The sequence below is a fragment of the Gymnoscopelus braueri genome (assembly GCF_963280865.1).
Source record: "Gymnoscopelus braueri genome assembly, chromosome: 8".
In the NCBI taxonomy this organism is placed as follows: domain Eukaryota; kingdom Metazoa; phylum Chordata; class Actinopteri; order Myctophiformes; family Myctophidae; genus Gymnoscopelus; species Gymnoscopelus braueri.
In genome coordinates this window covers 6,085,832-6,110,402 of record NC_137609.1, presented here as the reverse complement: position 1 = coordinate 6,110,402, position 24,571 = coordinate 6,085,832, and the positions used below count along the sequence as shown (strand labels likewise).

Sequence of the window (24,571 nt, the reverse complement as noted above, 5' to 3'; positions counted from 1 at the left end):
TTTCCATCAAGTTTGCAGTCTAATTTTAATCTGGATGTTTGTCTCGTTTTGGGAGATTGAATGTATTGTAAAAACTAGAGAAAGTGCCCCTCGGAGCACAGGTCTCCGGCAGGTCAGGTAGGTTATTGTGGCCTCCTGGTGGCGCTAATGTGAAAAGGGTGCCATTTCTTCTTAGGCCTTGCACGGCAATCGGACACTGCATTCATGATGTGAGGCATTTAGTTCCAAAAATGTGTTCTGCTAAATTAGACCTGCTAGTGGCGCTATAACAGGCCCATGTAAAAAAATGGGGCAGAGGTTCTGAATTGGCATCCAGGGAGTGTGTGTGCACAGTTTCGCAGCGACCGGGCCAACGGTGCCGGAGATTAGCTGCTCACATACAGATGGACACACGGACGGACGGACAGACGGGGGGTAAAACAAACTCTCGCCATGCCTTTCGGCCTGGCTGAGACAAAAAAGAGAAGGAAATTCAGTAAATATTATGCAGAGCCATTTACAGTCTTGCCAATTACTGAACATAGTCTAAAGGGATAGTTCACTCCCAAAACGACTTTTTTCCTATTGATTACACACCCCATGGAGACTTGAATTCATGGATATTTTTTTGTTGTTTTTTGTCACATTCCTAAGCCAATAATTTGATGACCGGCGGCGGCTCCGGTACACAAAGTGTCAACTTTGAGTCTCCTACTGGAGACATTAGCATCTTTCCGTCGGTCATCAAATTATTGGCTTAGGAATGCGACAAAAACTTAAAAATCTCCATGAATTCAAGGCTTCATGGGGTGTGTATTGATAGAAAATAAGTAATTTTTGGGGTGAACTACTCCTTTAAAATGCCTTTATGTTCAACAATCTAGGCAACTGGAGACAAGTTGCCAAGAGTGGTTCTCTATCATTTTAATGTCAAAGACCCCCAAATTGATAGTATTTGGCCATAGACCCCCATTTGAAACTTTTTTTCCCCAGGGAGGGACCCCCATAAGATTAGATTTGTCAAAATGTTTCGAAAATAACAGAACATTTGAATGGGGCTTTCATTGGTTGCTAGAGGTGGAAAGACTGGTGACGCGAGGTTACACTGTTGCTCATTTTGCATGGAACCCCCTAAATGGCCACTGGGGGTCCCCAGACTCCACTTTTTGAGAACAAGTGGCGTTGCTATCTGTGTGGCGTTGTTATTTTTAACTCTATGGTTGCTATACTGTAGTTGCTATGCAACCGGCGTCGAAGTCGCACATTGATTACGTAACGTACATTTGTTTGAGGCGGACGGTTGGAATTTGGAAACAACAAGCTAAACGGTAAACAAAGTCTGTTACGGACAAGTTGGGACAACTTTAAAGTTATCTTATTATGTGCGGAGTCCAGTCTTTCTAAATAGTCGCTACATGTAGGCCTACATTTAATACGATCAAATGAATATGAAACTATAACGCTTTACAGCTCTACAGCAATAAATCCATATTAAACGATTAATCCTGACGCGAGGCTTGTTTTGTTGCGATGAACCGGAGAGACCACGTCGTGATGAACAGAACCGGCGCGGCCAGCGCTCCTCCGGGCGGGCGGATCAGCGCCACCGCCCCGGGCTGTCGGCCTGGAAGTGGAACCAAAGTGTTGGCCGAGAGGAACCAGGCTGTAGCGGCCGTGGGAGCCTGGGTGGAAGACGGACACGAGCTGCAGCAACATCCCTTTGTGAGTGCTCAGTGCTGCTCCTTCCACCACGACAGCTCCACATGCATGTGTCACACTAGCCTTGGATCAAGATCAGCTCTGGTCCATTGCCTAGAAGGAGAACTCCTTCAAGGCTATGGATGGATCAGACGTCAGTCATGGATGATCTTCAAAATAGTGTTTGCACTTTCTCCCTGTTTGGTCCGTACATCTACATAAAGGTTCACATTTCAAATATGTGCTTACCCCATGGCCACGGATGTTGCAATTTTGTCCGGGCCCTCAGAAGTACCCGTATATTCCGTATTATTTAATAAAAAAGCATTTTAATCCGAACGGTGGCCATTTTCTCCGTATTTTCTCCACATTCGTTCAACTACACGACCCTATCGGTTGGGAGGTGTATTACACTCTGATACATTATAACTATGAGAAAATGGCCAACGATCAGATTAAAATGCTTTTTATTGAACAATACGGAAGATAAGGGTACTTCTGAGGGGCCGTACAATATAATTGTAACATCCGTGGCCATGGGGCAAGCACTTTATATTTGAAATCTGAACGCTTATGTAGATGTATGGGCCAAAAACGGAGAAAGTGCAAACACCAGGTTGAAGTTTATCCATGACGGTCCGTCTTGTGATACCATGACTAATCATCACATGTATTTTATCGATTTTGACATTTCCATATTCATAGATACGAAAGTAGAAGTCAGACTCGATAAAATACATATTTGATGGTCTTACTTTGTCACACATGTATACCGTGTATATTTGTGCAACAAAACAGTTGTTATCTGGATGGATCTTATTTTGCAGGTTGTCAAACTATTGAAATGCAGATCCATTGACTACAGCCGTTTCTCTTGCCCAGTCTGCAGCAGTCTGTTTGGACTTGTTAAAACACTTTCTACATCTAATCTTCAGTCTAAAGGTCCTTACACACCGGGGCGAATTCTTAGCAGTGTTCAGTCAGCAAATATAACGGAGCAAATATAAGACTTCCGGTGGACGATCTCTTCAGAATAAGAGTAGCCTCTAGAGTAAAAAGAAACCATTGAAAACCATTGAAAAACGGTTCATTTGCACATTAAAACTATAAATTAAGCATTTAAACGAAGCTATATATCACATATTATGTTTCTGTGTAACAAAAACGGATTTAAAACATTAATTATTTATCTAAATTGATAGATGCTGTTCAAAGGAGTGCATAGCCTATACAAATTGGACACTGGACAGGAGACGGTGCTTAGTGCCGGAACTTCTGAGGTACGCACGCGTTCGGGGAGACCCCCTCTACACAGCCACACTCTCCGCTAAGCGGCACTAAGGTGTAAAAAAAAGTGGCGGGCCGTCCAGTGAGGTCAAGGGTCAGAAAAGGGCCCTTTTCAGTGCATAGCCTATACAAATTGGACACTGGACAGGAGACGGTGCTTAGTGCCGGAACTTCTGAGGTACGCACGCGTTCGGGGAGACCCCCTCTACACAGCCACACTCTCCGCTAAGCGGCACTAAGGTGTAGAAAAAAGTGGCGGGCCGTCCAGTGAGGTCAGGGGTCAGAAAAGGGCCCTTTTCAGTGCATAGCCTATACAAATTGGACACTGGACAGGAGACGGTGCTTAGTGCCGGAACTTCTGAGGTACGCACGCGTTCGGGGAGACCCCCTCTACACAGCCACACTCTCCGCTAAGCGGCACTAAGGTGTAAAAAAAAGTGGCGGGCCGTCCAGTGAGGTCAAGGGTCAGAAAAGGGCCCTTTTCAGTGCATAGCCTATACAAATTGGACACTGGACAGGAGACGGTGCTTAGTGCCGGAACTTCTGAGGTACGCACGCGTTCGGGGAGACCCCCTCTACACAGCCACACTCTCCGCTAAGCGGCACTAAGGTGTAAAAAAAAGTGGCGGGCCGTCCAGTGAGGTCAAGGGTCAGAAAAGGGCCCTTTTCAGTGCATAGCCTATACAAATTGGACACTGGACAGGAGACGGTGCTTAGTGCCGGAACTTCTGAGGTACGCACGCGTTCGGGGAGACCCCCTCTACACAGCCACACTCTCCGCTAAGCGGCACTAAGGTGTAAAAAAAAGTGGCGGGCCGTCCAGTGAGGTCAAGGGTCAGAAAAGGGCCCTTTTCAGTGCATAGCCTATACAAATTGGACACTGGACAGGAGACGGTGCTTAGTGCCGGAACTTCTGAGGTACGCACGCGTTCGGGGAGACCCCCTCTACACAGCCACACTCTCCGCTAAGCGGCACTAAGGTGTAGAAAAAAGTGGCGGGCCGTCCAGTGAGGTCAGGGGTCAGAAAAGGGCCCTTTTCAGTGCATAGCCTATACAAATTGGACACTGGACAGGAGACGGTGCTTAGTGCCGGAACTTCTGAGGTACGCACGCGTTCGGGGAGACCCCCTCTACACAGCCACACTCTCCGCTAAGCGGCACTAAGGTGTAAAAAAAAGTGGCGGGCCGTCCAGTGAGGTCAAGGGTCAGAAAAGGGCCCTTTTCAGTGCATAGCCTATACAAATTGGACACTGGACAGGAGACGGTGCTTAGTGCCGGAACTTCTGAGGTACGCACGCGTTCGGGGAGACCCCCTCTACACAGCCACACTCTCCGCTAAGCGGCACTAAGGTGTAGAAAAAAGTGGCGGGCCGTCCAGTGAGGTCAGGGGTCAGAAAAGGGCCCTTTTCAGACAATAGTGTATACAAGTGGCCATACCCTAACCCAATAGTGTATACAAGTGGCCATACCCTAACCCAATAGTGTATACAAGTGGCCACACAACCCCACACCATAAAAGAATACAGACAGGCTTTGAAAGTTTAAAAAAAGACCTTTTAATTACTCTTTACTAATAAAACAGTGTACAATTTATCAAAAACAGAATATATATAAATACATTTTCCAATATTTGTTTTTAAACATTGCCAATTGTCTTAAGGTGGACTGAGAGGCTACTTTAGTAGTTTAGTAGTCACAGATTTGATCAATTTACTATATGTGTGTGTGTTAATAACAGCAAACATTATTCAAACACAATCATCATGCAAAACTGTAAAAATGTGGAAGTTCTAGGAAGTGCAAACCACACTCAAAAGTATAAAATGGTACTGCGTGCAACGTACCTAAGTGCAAAGATCACTCAAATGTATAATAAACGGGTACAACATGCAATGTACCAACGTGCAAACATCACTCAAATGTATAAAAAAGTATAACATGCAATATACTGAAGTGCAAACATCACTCAAAAGTGCAACACAGCAAACTTAAAGTGCAAACATTGTACACACACACACACACACACAAATTGATCAATAGATAGATGTACGTATATAAAGCAGAACCAGCTCAGTCCAAACATTGCATAGTCCTGTGCTCTAATGTTTGTTTTTAGATGATCACAGTAAGCACAAAGACAAAAGAAAAAAAGAAGAAAACATTTGATTAAATCAAAACCTAAAGGAAAAAAAGGAAGACCAAAATGACGTTCCCTCCTGGTGTCTTGGGAACATGTCAGTTCTGGTCCCTCGCATCCTCCATTTGTGACGTTCTCCTACAACAGACACAACAGAGCCTTTTAGGTAGTTTGTCCAAGATACAGTAAATCACAGTACATGCTTTAACTTTGTACTCAGATAAATATCTTTTTGCCTGACAACTCATGCATAACACAATCTCGCTTTTCACGGTGGCTTTTGAAAGTGTTGAGGCTCACATCAAACAGAACAGCTTTGGAAAACAAACAAGTGAAAATACCACAGCTGCTGCCGTCAGTTTGTTCTATGAAATTGGGACAACTGTGATAACACTCATATCTAAATGTAATACCCATACCTCTACCATACAATGCAAAGTACTGTAATGCTAAGTACCTTTGCAGTGGAAAAAATGCCTTAACCAGGTCTTGCTCATGCACACGTAGTGAATCCATTATCACAACATCTAATACTATAACATCACCATTCACTGTCTTTTTGGTGAAATCTACCGCGATGGCTCCCCAATGGGACTTATTTGCGTTGACGGGCAATATCACCAACTCGTAGTTCCACCAATTGCGTGATGCTCGTGGTACATCTGGGAGGACACTGATGTCATCACACCAAAAACTCTGTAACTGTTGGCTTACAAAAGTGCTGGGACAAATAAATGCATTTTTTTTTCTTTCAACACTCGAAAGCAAGAGCTTATGGTACTCATCGATCATCTTATCACTCAGCCACTCGTTATTCTCCACAGCTGCCGTTGGAATGGATCTCCCTTTTCTAGCCCTTGTCTGCTTGTGTTGTTTGCATCTGTCTGTGCATTTATGTTTTTGTTCGACCTGCTGAAAGTTGATTAGTTTCACACTATTAGTTTTCTCGTATGACACGACAAAGCAACTAGCTGTGGTCAGTATTTTTAGCATCAGCTCAAAGGTATAGCCTGCTGTGTCATTGGATGCTTTTGTCATGATATGCCATTGCTGGTCTTTACACGTGTACAATGACACATATGGTGACTTGTCAAAAAATGCACAAATGCTGGACACAGCATAATCATTTTGGTGGTACAGACAGGAGAGAGTGAACGTTTTGGGAATTTCTGCACCAGATCTTAGCAGGAGAAGTAAAGTCTGTGGGCTGTGAATTACTTGATAGGTTGATAAGCTTAAGTCCTGCTTACATGTTTCACATTGGTCAAGTTGAGCAGAACATATTTTGGCAACTGTGTCCAAGATGCCTTTTTGTGACACTTCAAGTGGCTGCACTATGAGTTCTGATATGTTCTTTCTAGATGGTACGGCCTGGTCACCACATTGAGTACAAATATAGCGACCAAGACTTTTAAGGCAAAGCAGGTCATTTCCAAGGAAAGGAGCCCCAAGTGTGTCATTCACAAAGCTGTTTAATATGTGGTACACGTCTGTCATAGAAAATTGCCGAGACACTAATGACACCACCTGAGTGTTGGCAAGTTTCTCAAGCGCTCTTTTAAACAATGCTGGGGACTGCGCTGCTGCTGCTGCAAGCCGTGTGTGACATTTTTGGAAAGCAGATGTCTGTTTTAGAAATGTTAGTATTGGTAATGGTATGGCTTCACACATATTGGCCCTCATTTATCAACGCAGCTAAACCGGCTTATATTTTTCCATATATTCGGCGTACACCAACGTCAAAGTCACATTTATCAACGGATCCTACACAGCCAATCCTGGCGTACATCAGGTCGGAGCTTTGATAAATCTCACGTCTGAAAACGAGCGTCATTTAAATAACACGCCCTTAAATATTCTCAAAACGCCCCGATTTTACGACATGAAGAAGAATCAGAATACGACCAAAGACATCAAAAGCCAATAAGAAAGAGTTTCCCCCGATCGCCTCGCCTCGCTGCCTGTCAAGTCACACACACACGCACACGCACACGCCTCACCTCTCTCTCTCTCTCTCTCACTCACTCACTCACACACACACACACGCACACACACACACACACACACACACACGCCCAACTGTGTCTTTCATGTAATCCGTAGCGGTACAATCTTTGTCACTTAGGCTTGTAGCCTACATGAATGACATATTATGATACCAATCACATCGCCATGAATGGAATACGTTTGTATATTAATTTATTTAACCCATACCGATCAGTGCACAAGCAGTCATGTAGGATATTCCCCGTGAGACTCGGACGGGCGGCAGTCATTCCGCGGCAGTGATTCCGCCACGTTAATAAGAGATTGGAGCGTCGGGTTTATATCCTTAACCCAGCCAGGTTGTAGACTTCGTAACTCTCTATGACATAACTCCATAACATAGGACAAGTTACTGTAAGTTTGTACACCTCACTGTCCATGAAAAGATCGTCGGCAGTCCCGACCGCGGGACTCCCGAGTCCCGACGCAAAAGCGCTCGTATATTTTGAAAATAGCAGATCTACAAGCTCACAACGCGTCGCGATGCGACCCGTTTTTGAGCTTGCAGATCTGCTATTTTAAAATAGCCAATGCAACTGAATGACTGTTAAAGCAGTTTGTTTAAATTACTTTATAAAATGTTATATTTTCACAGGGATTATTTATTAGTGTAGATATACATTTAGGAGTGGATTATGTGTCCAGATGCCTGTCAGACAGTCAGACAATGCTGCTCCGCAGGTCTAGAATGGAATAAACGGGCGCAGCCAACGTCAACAACTGGTCTCGACCAGACGTGAGATCTCAGTGTACGGTAGGATGAAGCCCACGTCAGGATATATTGATAAATGCCGAAAGGTGCGGTGATCTCGCTCTACGCCCATTATTTGGGCTGCACCGCGTTGATAAATGAGGGCCATTGTGATTTGGTCTTTCATTGCAAAAAAACACATCCACACCATGGCCAATATCTTCCAAATTGTCCTCTATTGTGATAACAGCATTAAGTGATGCATCATTACATTTCACATAGAAATAAATGTACCCATGTGGTTTTGCCAATTGCAATGCATTTGCTGGTTGAAGGATGTTTATATTTGTATCATCTGCTCTAATTACAACATTGTCATAAAGCAAATGTGTATATACATTTCAACAAAACATTTTAACATACTGTACAACAAGATCATTGATGCACTAACCTAACAATCAAATATTCACAACCTCTGTAGAAAATATAGGTTTAGTGTGTGGACTACAGTGGCTGGATTCAGACAAAACTGTTTTTTAACAACTGTAGTTGTTGCATTGACACACACACACACACACACACACACATATACATATACATATACGTATACGTATACGTATACGTATACGTATACGTATACGTATACGTATATATATATACATATATATTATATTCAATGGTATTTGGGCTTTGTGCTCTAAAGAAATTGAGGGGAAAAAACACCATGCCATGACAAACACACACACACACACACACACACACACACACACACACACACACACACACACACTGTATTGTATTGTTAAATATGTTTATAAACCCCCCACATGTTACACCTGTACAAGCTACTATTATTATTTATAGAAAGGGGATTGCCATCTTTGGCATTCCAATTTAAATCTGAAACCTGTTTACAGTCTAATCACAGTGGTTAAACATGGGTGTATGGAAAATGTGCTAAGTGCCCATTGAATGTGGATCAAAGGCCAATTTCAATAACGACCTGTTAGGGCGTAGGCTAATTCTTATAAATACATCCATCAATGCAGTGGTGGAAAAAGTACTAAAATGTTTTACTTAAGTAAAAGTATCAATACTGCAATGTAGAAATACTCTGCAAAAGTAAAAGTCCTGAATTCTAAATGTAATTAAGTAAAAGTACTGGTATCAAAATGTAATTAAATATACAAATATTTGCTTGTAGATCGGCTATTTTCAAATTGCCAAAGTTTAAATAGGGCTGAAGTGGTCTTGTATAAATATAAAAATCTTTTGCTTGTAGATCGGCTATTTTCAAATTTCCAAAGTTTAAATAGGGCTGAAGTGGTCTTGTAATTATAATCAAAAATATACAAAGTAACAAGTAACTAGTATAATATCTGCCTCTGAAATGTAGTGGAGTAGTACTTAGTTACTTTCCACCACTGTATACGTGTATTTTTCAAAATGCATAGTACAGTAATTGATTACATGTACTTAGTTACTTTCCACCACTGTATAAATGTCTTTTTCGAAATGCATGTATGTCTTTCATAAAACATTAAATGCGATGCTCTTACTTTGAAGGCAACCGGAAACCTTATATTTGCTAGCTCAGAAACCGGATGTGTTATATTTGCTACCGGAACGGAGCTCGAATTCTTCATGCGAATAAATACGTTTTTTTTTTAAACCTTATAAAGTCAATGCAAGCGTCCACATCAGTTTCGCGAAGCGAAAAAGCGTCTTTTAATTATTCGGAACGAGTCCGAATTTTGCGTATATTCGCATATTCGCATATTCGCCGGTGTGTACACACCGGGGCGATTTTTTCGTGCGAATAATACGCTTTTTTTAAAAACCTTATAAAGTCAATGCAAGCGTACATGGCGCGAAAAAGCGGAAAAGCGAAGCGAAAAAGCGTCTTTTAATTATTCGGAACGAGTCCGAATTTTGCGTATATTCGCACATTCGCCGGTGTGTAAGGACCTTTACACACCGGGGCGAATTCTTCATGCGAATAAATACGTTTTTTTTTTAAACCTTATAAAGTCAATGCAAGCGTCCACATCAGTTTCGCGAAGCGAAAAAGCGTCTTTTAATTATTCGGAACGAGTCCGAATTTTGCGTATATTCGCATATTCGCCGGTGTGTACACACCGGGGCGATTTTTTTCGTGCGAATAATACGCTTTTTTAAAAAACATTATAAAGTCAATGCAAGCGTACATGGCGCGAAAAAGCGGAAAAGCGAAAAAGCGTCTTTTAATTATTCGGAACGAGTCCGAATTTTGCGTATATTCGCCACATTCGCCGGTGTGTAAGGACCTTTAGAGTGCCTAGAGAGTAGAGACTGAAGATTAGAAGTAGAAGTGAAGACCGCCTGAGACTAGTATAGGTAGTCTTCACTTTACCATTCTGTGGCCTCTCAATCTACAAACCACCTCTCAATCTCCAAACCACTAACTTTAAAACTGAGCTAGACTTAACTAAATCTGAAATAAAGCAGTTGCTGCTTTTCCCCCCCACATAAAGCCATTTAGTTTTATTATTAATTTGATTTATATCTGGTTCACAGTAGGCTACATTTGAATGATAAATCTCTGTTACTACTTCTACTGTCACAATTAATGATGACATATGTAGGCACTAATAATTGCCAATTTGAGGATCCCGGGTTTATACTTGATATTTACAACTTCTGCTGACAACTTGGCTCTATGGAGAATGGGGGTTATCAGTGGCATTCAGTGCTGACTGCAGGATTGTTGTGAGCTGGATGGAGCTGACGTTCTTTTGGAACTTATTGTGCTTTTTATGTATTTGAACATCACCAGGTTCTAGCGTTGCTAACGGAGGAGCAACAGTTAGAAGTGAGAAGGCAGAGGGAGCAGAGACTGGTTCAGTTTCAACAGGATGTTCGCCGGCGGGTCCAGCAAGCTCAAGCCCTCAAGAGGAGACGACAGCTGCAGAAAACATCCCAGCAGCAGCAGGTCAATGTTGGTGCTCACCTCATGTTATAGTCCCATTGACTGAACCACACATCAATTCAGAAAGATGATGGCGCATAATGGCATGTAATGTATGAATCGACTGATGTGAGGTTCAGTCAATGGTGTTCCACCTTCAGTTGATGCTTCATATCCATATGAGTAAAATCACCGGGTGGTGTGTTTATGTTTGGAACACAGTTCTTATATGACGTGATCTAAGATTCCTCAATGGGGATTTCAACACAAAAAAATAAAGCCACAAACCAGCGGAATAGCGCCCTCTAGACGTCAGACTTCGGTGCTCTATACAAGTCCCCTAATTTCCCCCCCTCTACATCAACTCTCTTCACTGAAAAAAATCCAATCTACAAGCTCACAACGCATTGAGTTGCTAAGTGCAAAGTCAATGCTAATGTAGGACCCTTGTTATTTAACAAGATATTCCAGTATTCAGTACATTCAAGATGGTCTCATATGGCTGATTCCACACCTCTGTCCAAACTGGTCTTACTGGTTTCATTAAAGTTCCTTTCATATGGAACACAAAGTTCTTTTCATACTGTAATGGTCTAAAATGGGGGCAGACGATGGCTTTGTCATTAGCATCTGATAAGTTCTTTGTCAGTGAACATTGGTCATTACTACTACTGTCCTGCTGGCTCTCCAATGGTAGAATGACCTTAATTTAAGTCAACAACAGCACAGCATATCTCATATTTTGTTCATGGTATTCATATATTATTTACATGATAGATCAATGATCAATGAAATTGAAATCCCATCAGTTTATAAAAATAAATCTTAAAACTGAATCATTTGCTTTACTTCGGTCAGAAGCAAACATAACGGGACATTGATGCACTAGCTGGTCAGCTGCTAACCCACCCAGACTAAAACCAGATTTATACTCCGTTGTAAAAGTTTGTCGCTTGCCAAAAATAACTGATCTCGATAAATTATTTTTAGAAAATCGACACCCTCACTTAACCCCATGATGTTGACTCCATAATGTTGAAGAAATGTGGGCTAGTCAAGGAGACCCTTGTGGCACGATGTTCAGAAATGTATTTTGATTTACACCGGAACCGCTCTCCACTGCCGTCATGCAAGATCCATGTTGAATCATGTGTTGACTCTTTGTGTACCCCAGGTACAATATGAAAGATCCATGTTGAATCATGTGTTGACTATTTGTGTACCCCAGGTACAATATGAAAGATCCATGTTGAATCATGTGTTGACTATTTGTGTACCCCAGGTACAATATGAAAGATCCATGTTGAATCATGTGTTGACTCTTTGTGTACCCCAGGTACAATATGAAAGATCCATGTTGAATCATGTGTTGACTCTTTGTGTACCCCAGGTACAATATGAAAGATCCATGTTGAATCCCAGTGGTGTAAAGTAACTAAGTACATTTACTCAAGTACTGTACTTAAGTACAATTTTGAGGTACTTTTACTTTACTGGAGTATTTCCAATTTTCAATACTTTTACTTTTACTCCACTACATCTCTGAGGAAAATATTGTACTTTTCCTCTTCTACAATTATGTGATAACTTAAGTTACTAGTTACTTTGCAGATTTATAATTATTATTACATTATAAAACATACATTAACCACTTTAGCCCTATTTTATACATAGACTATTTGAAAATAGCAAATCTACAAGCTCACAATGCGTCGCATCGCGACGCGTTGTGAGCTTGTAGATCGGCTATTTTCAAACATGTTAGTACTTTTACTTTTGGTACTTTAAGTATTTTGTCCCAATTTCTCCCAGAATTAAAGTATTTTGTGATGCCAATACTTTTGTACTTTTACTCAAGTAACATTTTGAACACAGGCCTTTTACTTGTAACAGAGTGTTTTCATATTGTGGTATTGCTACTTTTACTTAAGAAAAATATCTGAGTACTTCTTCCACCACTGTTGAATCATGTGTTGACTCTTTGCTTACCCCCCAGGCTGAATATGAAAGCAGATTTCCACACCGACCTCAGGATTCCTACCAGCATTACTCCCCAGCCAAGCATCAGTCACTCTCCTCCCAGCAGGGGGCGCTGGACATTCTGCACGCTGACAAGGTTGAAGGCCTGGGCTTGGCCAGAGGCCATGAACAGCACAGAGCAGCAGAGCAGCATTCTCAGCAGGTCAGATGCCTCTGCAAAAATGTCATTGATAAAAAACAAACAACGTATGTTTATTGTCTACCACGCACACACAGTTAAATTGCTCATTTTATTTGAATGGACCTACATGTCCACCATTTGAGCATGTCATTGTAGGTTAAAACCTTCTTCTTTCTATGCAATATTACCATTTGCAATGTAAGCATTTAGCAGTCAGACAATCTTAATCCTGAGCGACCTACAGTAAGCAGGTAAACAAGAGGTAATACATGAAATGTGTTGAAATAGTAATCTAGGATCATAGGTAAATCAAGAACCTATCATCGTCAGTCTGAACCGTATAATATCAATAATATTAGATTAAAAAAATGAATAATCTGTACATTGAAACTAAACAGTATAATATCAAACATATGACACGTTGTGCTTGTGGATCAGCTATTTTTGTCTGACACTAGTACGACAAAGTATAACAACTAAAGGAGACTAAAGGAAATTAATTAACTATATTAGTCAGAAATGTAAACGGCACGAGGTACAGTCGGACATTTAGGCTAAAATGATAACACAAAAAAAAGTCCTAACAAGTCCTTGTTACTTTTTACAGCTCTAGTCCGATATTGCCATCGTGTTTGTTAACAGGGTTACTTCAACAACCTATTAAAACCGGGAAAGTGTTCCTGTTGCTATGTATATAGCAACAGGAAGTAAAAAAAAATAGAAGTTTTTTCTGAAAACTTAGATTAGGATTTAGAAGGTGTTTTTAAAATCGGCCTCAGGTCTAAATGGGTTAAGTGGTTAACACTCCAGATTCCAGACACAGCAGATTTTAATGTGTAGTATAGTATCAGTGATACATAATCTTTCCCTGTATGAGCAATTCAATGTTATGATGGTGATTAATGGTGATGGTTGTTTTCTTCTGCTATTTTCCAGCCCAGTAAAGGCATGAGACATGTCAGGCGCAGACTGGCCAAATGTCAGATCCTCACAGACGGAGAAATGATATCAGAGCTTCCTGGAGGCGTGTGGCACGTCTCTCCAACCAGAGATGTGAGTGTGTATTTGTGTTTGTGTGTGTGTGTGTGTCTGTGTGTACCAAGTACTACTATACTTATGAGGGCCAGGTGTCTCCACAAGTATAGTAGAACTTGAGAGAAGTTGAAAACAACCTTGTAACTAAGGACCACTTTCCTTAAAGAGATATTTCACTTTCAAACATGTTTGGGGTCATTTTAACGTCTCTTCAGGCTTTTGTGTTTCACCCCAGGCAGTTTTTTAAGTTGCTTGATTCAGTATTTAGATATTTGATATGAATTTTATTAGACACGCCCCCTTCCTGTACAAACCCATTGTAACCATGTTTAGATTCAATGGTGTTTTTTCAATTCCTTTTTTCATTTAGTATTTTTTTTTTGGGGGGGGGGGGGATTTAAAAAAAATAATTAAATACTAAATAAAATTTAAAAAATGGGAAAAAGTAATTGAAAAAACACGCCCCTTATGCATTAGAAGGACAATATCAGTCATCAGAACCAAGGACGGGTGTTTTCCATGAATCCATGATGGTTAAAATGGAGTTTTAAGTTACAATTGTGTTGTATAGGAAGGGGGCGTGTCTGATAAAATGAATATCAAATATCTAAATACTGAATCAAGCAACTTAAAAACAGTCTGGGGTGACCACAAAAGCCAGGGTAGACGTTAAAATGACCCCAAACATGTTTGAATGTTTGAAATATCCCTTTAACCCCACAAGAGAAATGTTGTTTTCATTTTAGAGGTTGGGGTCAGGGTTAGGATTAGGGTTAAAATGAAAAAAAAGGGGGGGGGGGAATGTTGCTGTCCTCAACAGTACGGGAATACCAACGTGTGTGCGTGAGTAAGTGTGTGTGTCTTTTGACGAAACCCGTGGTTTCTATAATTGTTCTTTATTGCTGAGTCAGACTTTAATATAAAACATTTTTTTCCACTGTTCCCAAACAGAAGCCTATTTCTAAAACGCTACGAGCAGAAGAGGAAACGAATGAGGAAGAGGAGGATCTGAGCAGCGAGGCAGAGGAGGAAGATGTCCCCTTGACCGGTGGACACGTCTGTCCTCTGGTCCGGCAGAGTGTTTATGTCCACGCCGGAGGACGGAAGAGTGTCACCTTTGACACTGACCCGGTCAGTGTTCCACCTCTAAGTCTGTGTTTTTACCCATATACACTGCAGTGAATGCAGGTCCATTTTTACACTGCCGTGGCCCGTGAGTTAAAATGACTCAGATTTTGAAGTGTTAAAAAATACCTACAGTACAATAATACGAGGGTCAAAGAGTACACTGTACACCTTTGTTTATGTTGAGTTAACCCATTCAATCCGGAAACGCATCTGTGTCTTTTAACTATAACCATTATTTTATACTTTGGCTATTCAAAAATAGCAGATACTGTATACAAGCTCATAGCGCGGCACTCACCTTGCTGTCAACCACTTTAACCCTGCCGTCCCCATTTTAGCCATGTCATGGCCAAAACAGCCGATCTACAAGCTCACAACGCATTGACGCATCGTAAGCTTGTGGATCGGCATTTTTTTTGCTATTTAGAGCATAAGTGGTTAAAAGCTCTGGTTTAGTCCATGACAGAAAGAATAGTTGTATCTATCAAAAGCAGTCATTCAACTCATTTTCTTTTCCATTTTCATCCTTTGTTTCGTAATTTTATTGTTTAATTTTGTCTACCTGGCTGAGTGGCTGACCTTGTCGTTGAATGGTGTGTATGCGTGCGTGCGTGCGTGTGTGTTTTGTGTGTGTGTGAAAGTTTCAGGTGACTGAGCAGGTCTTCAGGGATCATCATGGAACAGGTCCTGCTGATGGTTCGAGGACCAGTACCAGAGTCCCACAGGTGCTGTGGCCTCTGGACGATCCACAGGAAATCAAAAGACAGGTGACAGTTTAACATCAACGTCTGCACCCAATATGCAAGGGTTAATCAATGGGGGAGCGGGTCATCATGCAAGGGATAATTGACGACGAGCCGGTCATTGTTGAGAAATAAACCCTGACAGGATGATTAGATCCCCACGCAAAGTGGAGGGGTCATTGATCATTGATTGGTTGATCAAATACAATCAATTTTTGGTTTCTGCATTTCCTATTTCTCGCTTCGAAAACATTCTTGAGAGCAATGTTTGGCTTCTATGTTGGATACGGCACAAAATCAAGCAAGGCAGATTGATTTGCGCAGGTGCTCTGAGCCTTTGATTAGACAGCAGTCTGTTATTGAGTTCAGCAGTCATTATTTTAAAATAACACACAGATGAATTCAGTGATTGACCAGTGATCAGATTGAGAGATCAGAATTAAGCATTCAACCAAGCTGTGTAATAAACTGTATTAAATAATTCAATATGTTTTCATCTGCTCAAGTTGTCCTTGCTCGACACTGATTGAGACACTTTGATCTACACAGCAAACTCCTGATTGTTCATTTAATTCCGAGTATAAAATGGACCCAATTTCTCCCAGAATTAAAGGCACACTTTGCCAACATAAATCCCATTGTTCTGATATGAGGAGATCATATACATACGGTAGTGTATATTTAGAGCTTGCCTCCACAGAATGCAGAAATGTCCCTGCAACGTTTCAAAGATGTTTTGAAGCCATGCTATATATGATCTCCTCACATTAACAATGGGATTTAGGTTCAAAATTAAAAAGTGTCCCTTTTTAAATTGACACTCAAAATGTTTCACTGTAGGCTAGTTTTGTTTAGGTTCAGTAAATATCCAGGTACACCGTTGAATGGTAAAATTAAGAATTCTTGGAAGAAAATATGGAGACATTGGACAGATTGCCCAGCTGTAACTAGAAGCCCATTTGAAGTGATAATCTGTTAACCCAGGTAAACATCTTGTCTTCATGCAGCACCACCAGTCTCGCTTGGTCAGGCATCGCCGGCTGTACATGGACATGGAGAGAGAGCAAGTGAAGGAGCACAGACGACAAAGCAAGCACCTGAAACGCATCGCAAGGTGGCCTATTGCTTACTCTTATGGCATGTCTGTAAAATATGTATACTTCAAATGCTTTTTCATTCCTATTATGTCATACAGTACACACACAGATTTAACTGTTAACCTTTTGCATCGCTAGTTTAGTTTCTGCATTGGGAAGTTGGTAACCCAGTGAGACATGGGAGTTGGGCTTATTAAGGGGCCGTGTTCACAGAGAGCGCCTTTTGAGCTGGCAGTGCCAGTCTTCCATGTATTTCTATGGTAAAGACACACTGGTGCGCTCCTCTTCCCAGTGCCCGACCATTGTGCTTCAGCGCTCTCGACGACCCAGCCTTTTGTTGATACAGCGCCCTGGGCGCTTCAAGCTGGAAACGGTAAAACTTTTTGAAAGGACACGAGCGACGGTCATTTGTCATTGATCCCTCTGAATGTATGTGACAACCTGATAATGTACAACCCGACGTTGAATCGTTGAGGTTTGAACAGTGCAGGCATCATGCTGTGTGTGTGAGCGCTGTGGACATGATATCCAAAGCGCTCCTCAGCTCAAAAGGCGTTCTCTGTGGGGACACGGCCCCAAATACTTAGAGCTGCAATCTGGATCTTATTTTAATGAATAAAATATTATTTAACAGAGTATATATAATACTATATAACTAGTACCTCTGCAGTGGTTGGAGGGGTAACCGGAACGCTCGCCCCAAAACACACTCGCCCCCATTTTTTTCTGCAGACATCTCGCTCCCAGCGGTTCTTGTATTTGTTTTACTGAGGTTAAGTTTAGGAATAAAGGTTAGGGTTAGGCATAGTTTTACTGAGGTTAAGTTTAGGAATAAAGGTTAGGGTTAGGCATAGTTTTACTGAGATTACATTTAGGAATACCTGGTGGCGACCATTCCGATGGTCGCACGGCCGCGTTCTTGTATTTCTTGGAGGTCGTCTCTCTACTCTCCCATTGAGACATTTAGACCCTGGTGTCAGGTAGAACACCTACTGGTTGACAAATATGCAAAAATGCTAGTTAAAAAATCTCTCTCACGCGGGCGACCAGGGTTCAAATCCTGGGTAGAACATAACATCTCTCCCCTAACAAAACAAAAGGTGTGAACAACACATTGTGCACGATACCTCTACCTATTAACATGCACGGCTGCTGTCTGATGGTCATGTTTTATTCTAAAAGAGGGCCATTATCATATTGATGGAAGGGAATGCTTTTCATGTCGGAGGTGGAGGTGGAGGTGGAGCACAGCTGAATTTCCCCCGTGGGATCATCCTGTCTGTGCATGTTGCAGAACGGGGGCGGCCATAGCTGAGTGGATAGTGAGCCCTCCTGGGGAGCCAGAGCCCCTCGTTGTCCCAGGTTCCATTCCAGAACCTGGCCAAGCCAGCAATGTGGCCTATTGCTTACTCTTATGGCATGTCTGTAAAATATGTATACTTCAAATGCTTTTTCATTCCTATTATGTCATACAGTACACACACAGATTTAACTGTTAACCTTTTGCATCGCTAGTTTAGTTTCTGCATTGGGAAGTTGGTAACCCAGTGAGACATGGGAGTTGGGCTTATTAAGGGGCCGTGTTCACAGAGAGCGCCTTTTGAGCTGGCAGTGCCAGTCTTCCATGTATTTCTATGGTAAAGACACACTGGTGCGCTCCTCTTCCCAGTGCCCGACCATTGTGCTTCAGCGCTCTCGACGACCCAGCCTTTTGTTGATACAGCGCCCTGGGCGCTTCAAGCTGGAAACGGTAAAACTTTTTGAAAGGACACGAGCGACGGTCATTTGTCATTGATCCCTCTGAATGTATGTGACAACCTGATAATGTACAACCCGACGTTGAATCGTTGAGGTTTGAACAGTGCAGGCATCATGCTGTGTGTGTGAGCGCTGTGGACATGATATCCAAAGCGCTCCTCAGCTCAAAAGGCGTTCTCTGTGGGGACACGGCCCCAAATACTTAGAGCTGCAATCTGGATCTTATTTTAATGAATAAAATATTATTTAACAGAGTATATATAATACTATATAACTAGTACCTCTGCAGTGGTTGGAGGGGTAACCGGAACGCTCGCCCCAAAACACACTCGCCCCCATTTTTTTCTGCAGACATCTCGCTCCCAGCGGTTCTTGTATTTGTTTTACTGAGGTTAAGTTTAGGAATAAAGGTTAGGGTTAGGCATAGTTTTACTGAGGTTAAGTTTAGGAATAAAGGTTAGGGTTAGGCATAGTTTTACTGAGATTACATTTAGGAATACCTGGTGGCGACCATTCCGATGGTCGCACGGCCGCGTTCTTGTATTTCTTGGAGGTCGTCTCTCTACTCTCCCATTGAGACATTTAGACCCTGGTGTCAGGTAGAACACCTACTGGTTGACAAATATGCAAAAATGCTAGTTAAAAAATCTCTCTCACGCGGGCGACCAGGGTTCAAATCCTGGGTAGAACATAACATCTCTCCCCTAACAAAACAAAAGGTGTGAACAACACATTGTGCACGATACCTCTACCTATTAACATGCACGGCTGCTGTCTGATGGTCATGTTTTATTCTAAAAGAGGGCCATTATCATATTGATGGAAGGGAATGCTTTTCATGTCGGAGGTGGAGGTGGAGGTGGAGCACAGCTGAATTTCCCCCGTGGGATCATCCTGTCTGTGCATGTTGCAGAACGGGGGCGGCCATAGCTGAGTGGATAGTGAGCCCTCCTGGGGAGCCAGAGCCCCTCGTTGTCCCAGGTTCCATTCCAGAACCTGGCCAAGCCAGCAATGTGGCCTATTGCTTACTCTTATGGCATGTCTGTAAAATATGTATACTTCAAATGCTTTTTCATTCCTATTATGTCATACAGTACACACACAGATTTAACTGTTAACCTTTTGCATCGCTAGTTTAGTTTCTGCATTGGGAAGTTGGTAACCCAGTGAGACATGGGAGTTGGGCTTATTAAGGGGCCGTGTTCACAGAGAGCGCCTTTTGAGCTGGCAGTGCCAGTCTTCCATGTATTTCTATGGTAAAGACACACTGGTGCGCTCCTCTTCCCAGTGCCCGACCATTGTGCTTCAGCGCTCTCGACGACCCAGCCTTTTGTTGATACAGCGCCCTGGGCGCTTCAAGCTGGAAACGGTAAAACTTTTTGAAAGGACACGAGCGACGGTCATTTGTCATTGATCCCTCTGAATGTATGTGACAACCTGATAATGTACAACCCGACGTTGAATCGTTGAGGTTTGAACAGTGCAGGCATCATGCTGTGTGTGTGAGCGCTGTGGACATGATATCCAAAGCGCTCCTCAGCTCAAAAGGCGTTCTCTGTGGGGACACGGCCCCAAATACTTAGAGCTGCAATCTGGATCTTATTTTAATGAATAAAATATTATTTAACAGAGTATATATAATACTATATAACTAGTACCTCTGCAGTGGTTGGAGGGGTAACCGGAACGCTCGCCCCAAAACACACTCGCCCCCATTTTTTTCTGCAGACATCTCGCTCCCAGCGGTTCTTGTATTTGTTTTACTGAGGTTAAGTTTAGGAATAAAGGTTAGGGTTAGGCATAGTTTTACTGAGGTTAAGTTTAGGAATAAAGGTTAGGGTTAGGCATAGTTTTACTGAGATTACATTTAGGAATACCTGGTGGCGACCATTCCGATGGTCGCACGGCCGCGTTCTTGTATTTCTTGGAGGTCGTCTCTCTACTCTCCCATTGAGACATTTAGACCCTGGTGTCAGGTAGAACACCTACTGGTTGACAAATATGCAAAAATGCTAGTTAAAAAATCTCTCTCACGCGGGCGACCAGGGTTCAAATCCTGGGTAGAACATAACATCTCTCCCCTAACAAAACAAAAGGTGTGAACAACACATTGTGCACGATACCTCTACCTATTAACATGCACGGCTGCTGTCTGATGGTCATGTTTTATTCTAAAAGAGGGCCATTATCATATTGATGGAAGGGAATGCTTTTCATGTCGGAGGTGGAGGTGGAGGTGGAGCACAGCTGAATTTCCCCCGTGGGATCATCCTGTCTGTGCATGTTGCAGAACGGGGGCGGCCATAGCTGAGTGGATAGTGAGCCCTCCTGGGGAGCCAGAGCCCCTCGTTGTCCCAGGTTCCATTCCAGAACCTGGCCAAGCCAGCAATGTGTCGATGTGTGTCCCTTAGCAAGACTCTTAAACCCCTAATTGCACCCCGAGCACCCCGAGCGTCGTAGAATGGCTGCTCACTGCTCCTAGTAGTTATAGGATGGGTAAATGCAGCCTGTGCAAATATGCAGTGATAAGAAAAACACCCCAAGGAATGGGGTCTGGTCTATTCTATTCTATGACGAATAAACAATTTTATTTGGTGATGCCTCACTCATAGCTACAGGTTGAAGGTGGTAGTGGTGGGAAAAAAGCTTCATTTCAGTGAACGAACGATTTCGTTCACGGCAATGATTCGTTCCAACGATTCATTCACGTTCTCGTTCAGTAGCGCTATTTTCTGGTGTTCAAAATTTACTTGAGTAAAAGTACAAAAGTATTGGCATCAAAATATACTTAAAGTACCAAAAGTAAAAGTACTAACATATTTGAAAATAGCCGATCTACAAGCTCACAACGCCTCGCGATGCGACGCGTTGTGAGCTTGTAGATCTGCCATTTTCAATTAGCCTAGGTATAAAATAGGGCTAAAGTGGTCAATTCATGTTTTATAATGTGTGTAAAACACCATCGCGGAGCGTTTTTTTTTTCGTCGCACGTGAATGTAACAGTTTCAGAAAGTGAACGAGCTTGTTCACGTTCAAGGCAAATGAACTAGTTATTTTGAACGAAATCGATCATGAACGACACATCACTAGAAGGTGGGGTCCTTGGGGCAAAAAAACTTGGGGAGCCATGACGAAGTGCAAGAGCCACATTGGGAGCTACAATTTTCTCATGTGGATCCTGAGATCTACATGATTAAATTATTTGTTTTAGTCATTTATGCCAACGTTGGCTGCTGGTACATTTCCCCCTTATTAAAGGATCAAAGCAGAACATGAGCAGCTGCGGCAGGAGGAGGAGAGGAACCTGGACAACCTGGAGAAGCAGAGAGCAGCCAGGTTAAGAATGGAGGAACGAGAGCTTCTCATCCTGCAGAGACTACGACTGGAAGAGGAACAGAGGACCGTGAACTTGGAGAAGACGAGAAAACCTGAAGACAAAGACAGAACAAGGTAATCTAACATGTTTTCTCTCGTAATTGAACACCACCGCTTTACCACATTAATCCTGGCGTCCCTGTTTTGGGAACCTCATTCTAGGCAAACATTTTCAAAACGTGTGGAGCTCTACGTCGCTTGCACGTGCTCGCACACGTGAGCGATCGCTGATTGAAATAACCTCTTTAATATGTAGGCTATTTTTTAACCCACAATATACTGTACCGGTATATCAAATTTTATTATATTTACTTGCATAATGGCAAAACTTTAGTGTTGTCATAATTATGCATTTACCTTGCAGTCACCTCTGTAATTATACAATTATACATGAATCCATCAGCCGCTGTTATCCAACTCTTTTGACTGCGTGCAGCTTCAAAGCTAGTGGAGCTGTGCTCCAGTAGGCTCCACCACAGCCCACCCCTGATGGTCTCTGTACAAAAAGCACTTACTTTCACTGGTGTGTGTTGCTTTATTAATCTGTTGTTCCGAGTGTGGTTTGGTATTTATAACCGTGAAAAGAAGCGTCACAAAATCTCTGACTGTCGACAACCAGCGGTCTCTGGAGAGGAAGTACAAAGCGGAACACTACAGCTCTGAGCGCAAACATACTGTAACAGTGAAGAAGAATGGGAGCTGAAGGAAAGCTAGTGTTTTGGACTGTGAATTAGGCTGTGCGTCCACCAAAGAGTTTCTTCCCAGCTGAAAATGCAAGGCGCTCGCCTAAAAACACTTCCAGACGTCAAGTGTTAAAAAATATTTAAACTCTCGGCAAGCAGATAAAAACGCCACACGCAGCGCAAACACGCATGCCTCGTCACGTAGCTGCCGTTTCCAATCATGCGCTGCTCCAATTTTAAACAATTAGATCAACTGAAATTTGGTATTTGATATATCAAAACAAAGAACTACAGAGATTGCAGCTCAACTCACTCTTTACTTTTGTATTTTTTGTTCACTTTCATACTTTAACCACGTAAGCCCTATTTTATACTATGCTATTTGCATTAAAAACGTTTTTTGGTGTAAGTGAAGACAGTGTGAGGGATCTCCCTTTTCCCCTGTCTCATGTATTGAATTGCTGCTCCTACGCACCTGTCCCTTGAAGTAGGCGGGCCGGGCTACATACTATGCTATTCGAGAATATCAGATCTAAAAGCTCATAATGCGACACATTGTGAGCTGCTATATCTGCTATATATTTCTTTTAAGTTTGAAAAACATTTTTGCTTATAATGACATGCCTAAAGGGCTCATGTGGATATTATCTGGTTAACTGTAACCCCCTCACCACACTTACCTGTACACACACATACCCCCCCCTCCCCCAGGTTTGTTGAGGCCTTCCGTGCTCGGCTGAAGGAGCGACTACCTCAGGAGAAAGTGTGGGACCTTCCCCCTCTCTGCTGCTGTGGAGATGCATTCTGGGACGCCCATCCTGACACATGTGCAAATAACTGTGTCTTCTACAACAACCCCAAAGGTACCAATGCATGGTGCAATACTGCTGCATATCGTTGCTGTCGGTTAGAAACCTCTTATCTCCATATATAAAAAAATAATTACGCCCTACTCGATCATACTACAGCGTCACTCAAAAGTAGCAGATCTACAAGCTCGAAACCTGATCTGGTAGATCAGCTACTTTTGCTATTTTTTAATTTGAAATACTGAAAAGTAACAGTTTTGGACGTATGAGGTTTCCACCCGACTGAGACGATATTGTATCCCTGCTTTCTCTGTCCAGTACGTACATTTTACGGAAAGACGATTCAGTACAACGTGATAATACCACAGGAAATATAGTGAAAGCAGAATGACCAGGTGCTCACGGAGAAAAAAGTAAAAACGTGTCTGTGGTGCCCCTGGATCCAGCAGGATACAAAACAGGGAAAAAACAGAAGATCCGGGCACTCAGAAATTTAAAATTTCAATAAAGCCCGTTCTCCTCTTTTAAATTTCTGAGTGCCCGGATCTTCTTGTTTTTCGTGTTTTTTCAACATAGGAATATAATTGAGATAAATAAAAATTGGGTTATGTGTTAACGATATAATGTCCTCCTTCCACAGCTTATGTGAAGGCTCTGCAGTCTGCCGTGTTCAGCTTGGACCTGCTGGAAGGCAGCACGGCTCCGCATTGGATCCCCACCCACTAGAGGGCGTCCTTGCACAATGTCTCACCTGGGAAGTAAACACGGCAGCGCCTGCATTTCTGTTTTTACTAGAAACACTGTTTCCTGTTTTGTTTAATGAACATTTTATTTTTATTTGGTTCATTTAATAAATGCAACCTGGGAATATTTGAGTATTTCAGCTCATTTTGTTTTCAGTAAACGTTTCTCTCTAGAACGTACTGTAGATTATTTTAATTTATTATATGACCTGCTCTCCAGAGGATTTGTCAAGTGTCATTGTGGAAAAATAAGG

General features: G+C 42.3%; 1 protein-coding gene across 1 annotated transcript; it reads left to right on the top strand.

Annotated features, from left to right (window-relative positions):
* The first annotated feature begins 1,270 nt into the window (after window positions 1–1,270).
* ccdc15 (coiled-coil domain containing 15) lies at window positions 1,271–24,442 on the top strand. The gene is made up of 10 exons (XM_080435797.1): window positions 1,271–1,701; window positions 10,654–10,809; window positions 12,782–12,967; window positions 13,883–13,999; window positions 14,933–15,112; window positions 15,751–15,876; window positions 16,860–16,966; window positions 21,966–22,157; window positions 23,477–23,628; window positions 24,215–24,442. The coding sequence occupies exons 1-10, from the start codon at window positions 1,510–1,512 to the stop codon at window positions 24,298–24,300; spliced, it is 1,494 nt and encodes a 497-aa protein (XP_080291923.1). The 5' UTR covers window positions 1,271–1,509; the 3' UTR covers window positions 24,301–24,442.
* Window positions 24,443–24,571: the final 129 nt, after the last annotated feature.

What these genes read in the sequence shown, in the direction of transcription:
- ccdc15 (XM_080435797.1), top strand. Translation starts at nt 1,510, where the DNA reads ATGAACCGGAGAGACCACGTCGTGATGAACAGAACCGGCGCGGCCAGC. An exon ending in AAACATCCCAGCAGCAGCAG is followed by an intron (nt 10,810 to 12,781) that starts GTCAATGTTGGT and finishes CTTACCCCCCAG; the next exon opens with GCTGAATATGAAAGCAGATT. An exon ending in CTTCTACAACAACCCCAAAG is followed by an intron (nt 23,629 to 24,214) that starts GTACCAATGCAT and finishes CTCCTTCCACAG; the next exon opens with CTTATGTGAAGGCTCTGCAG.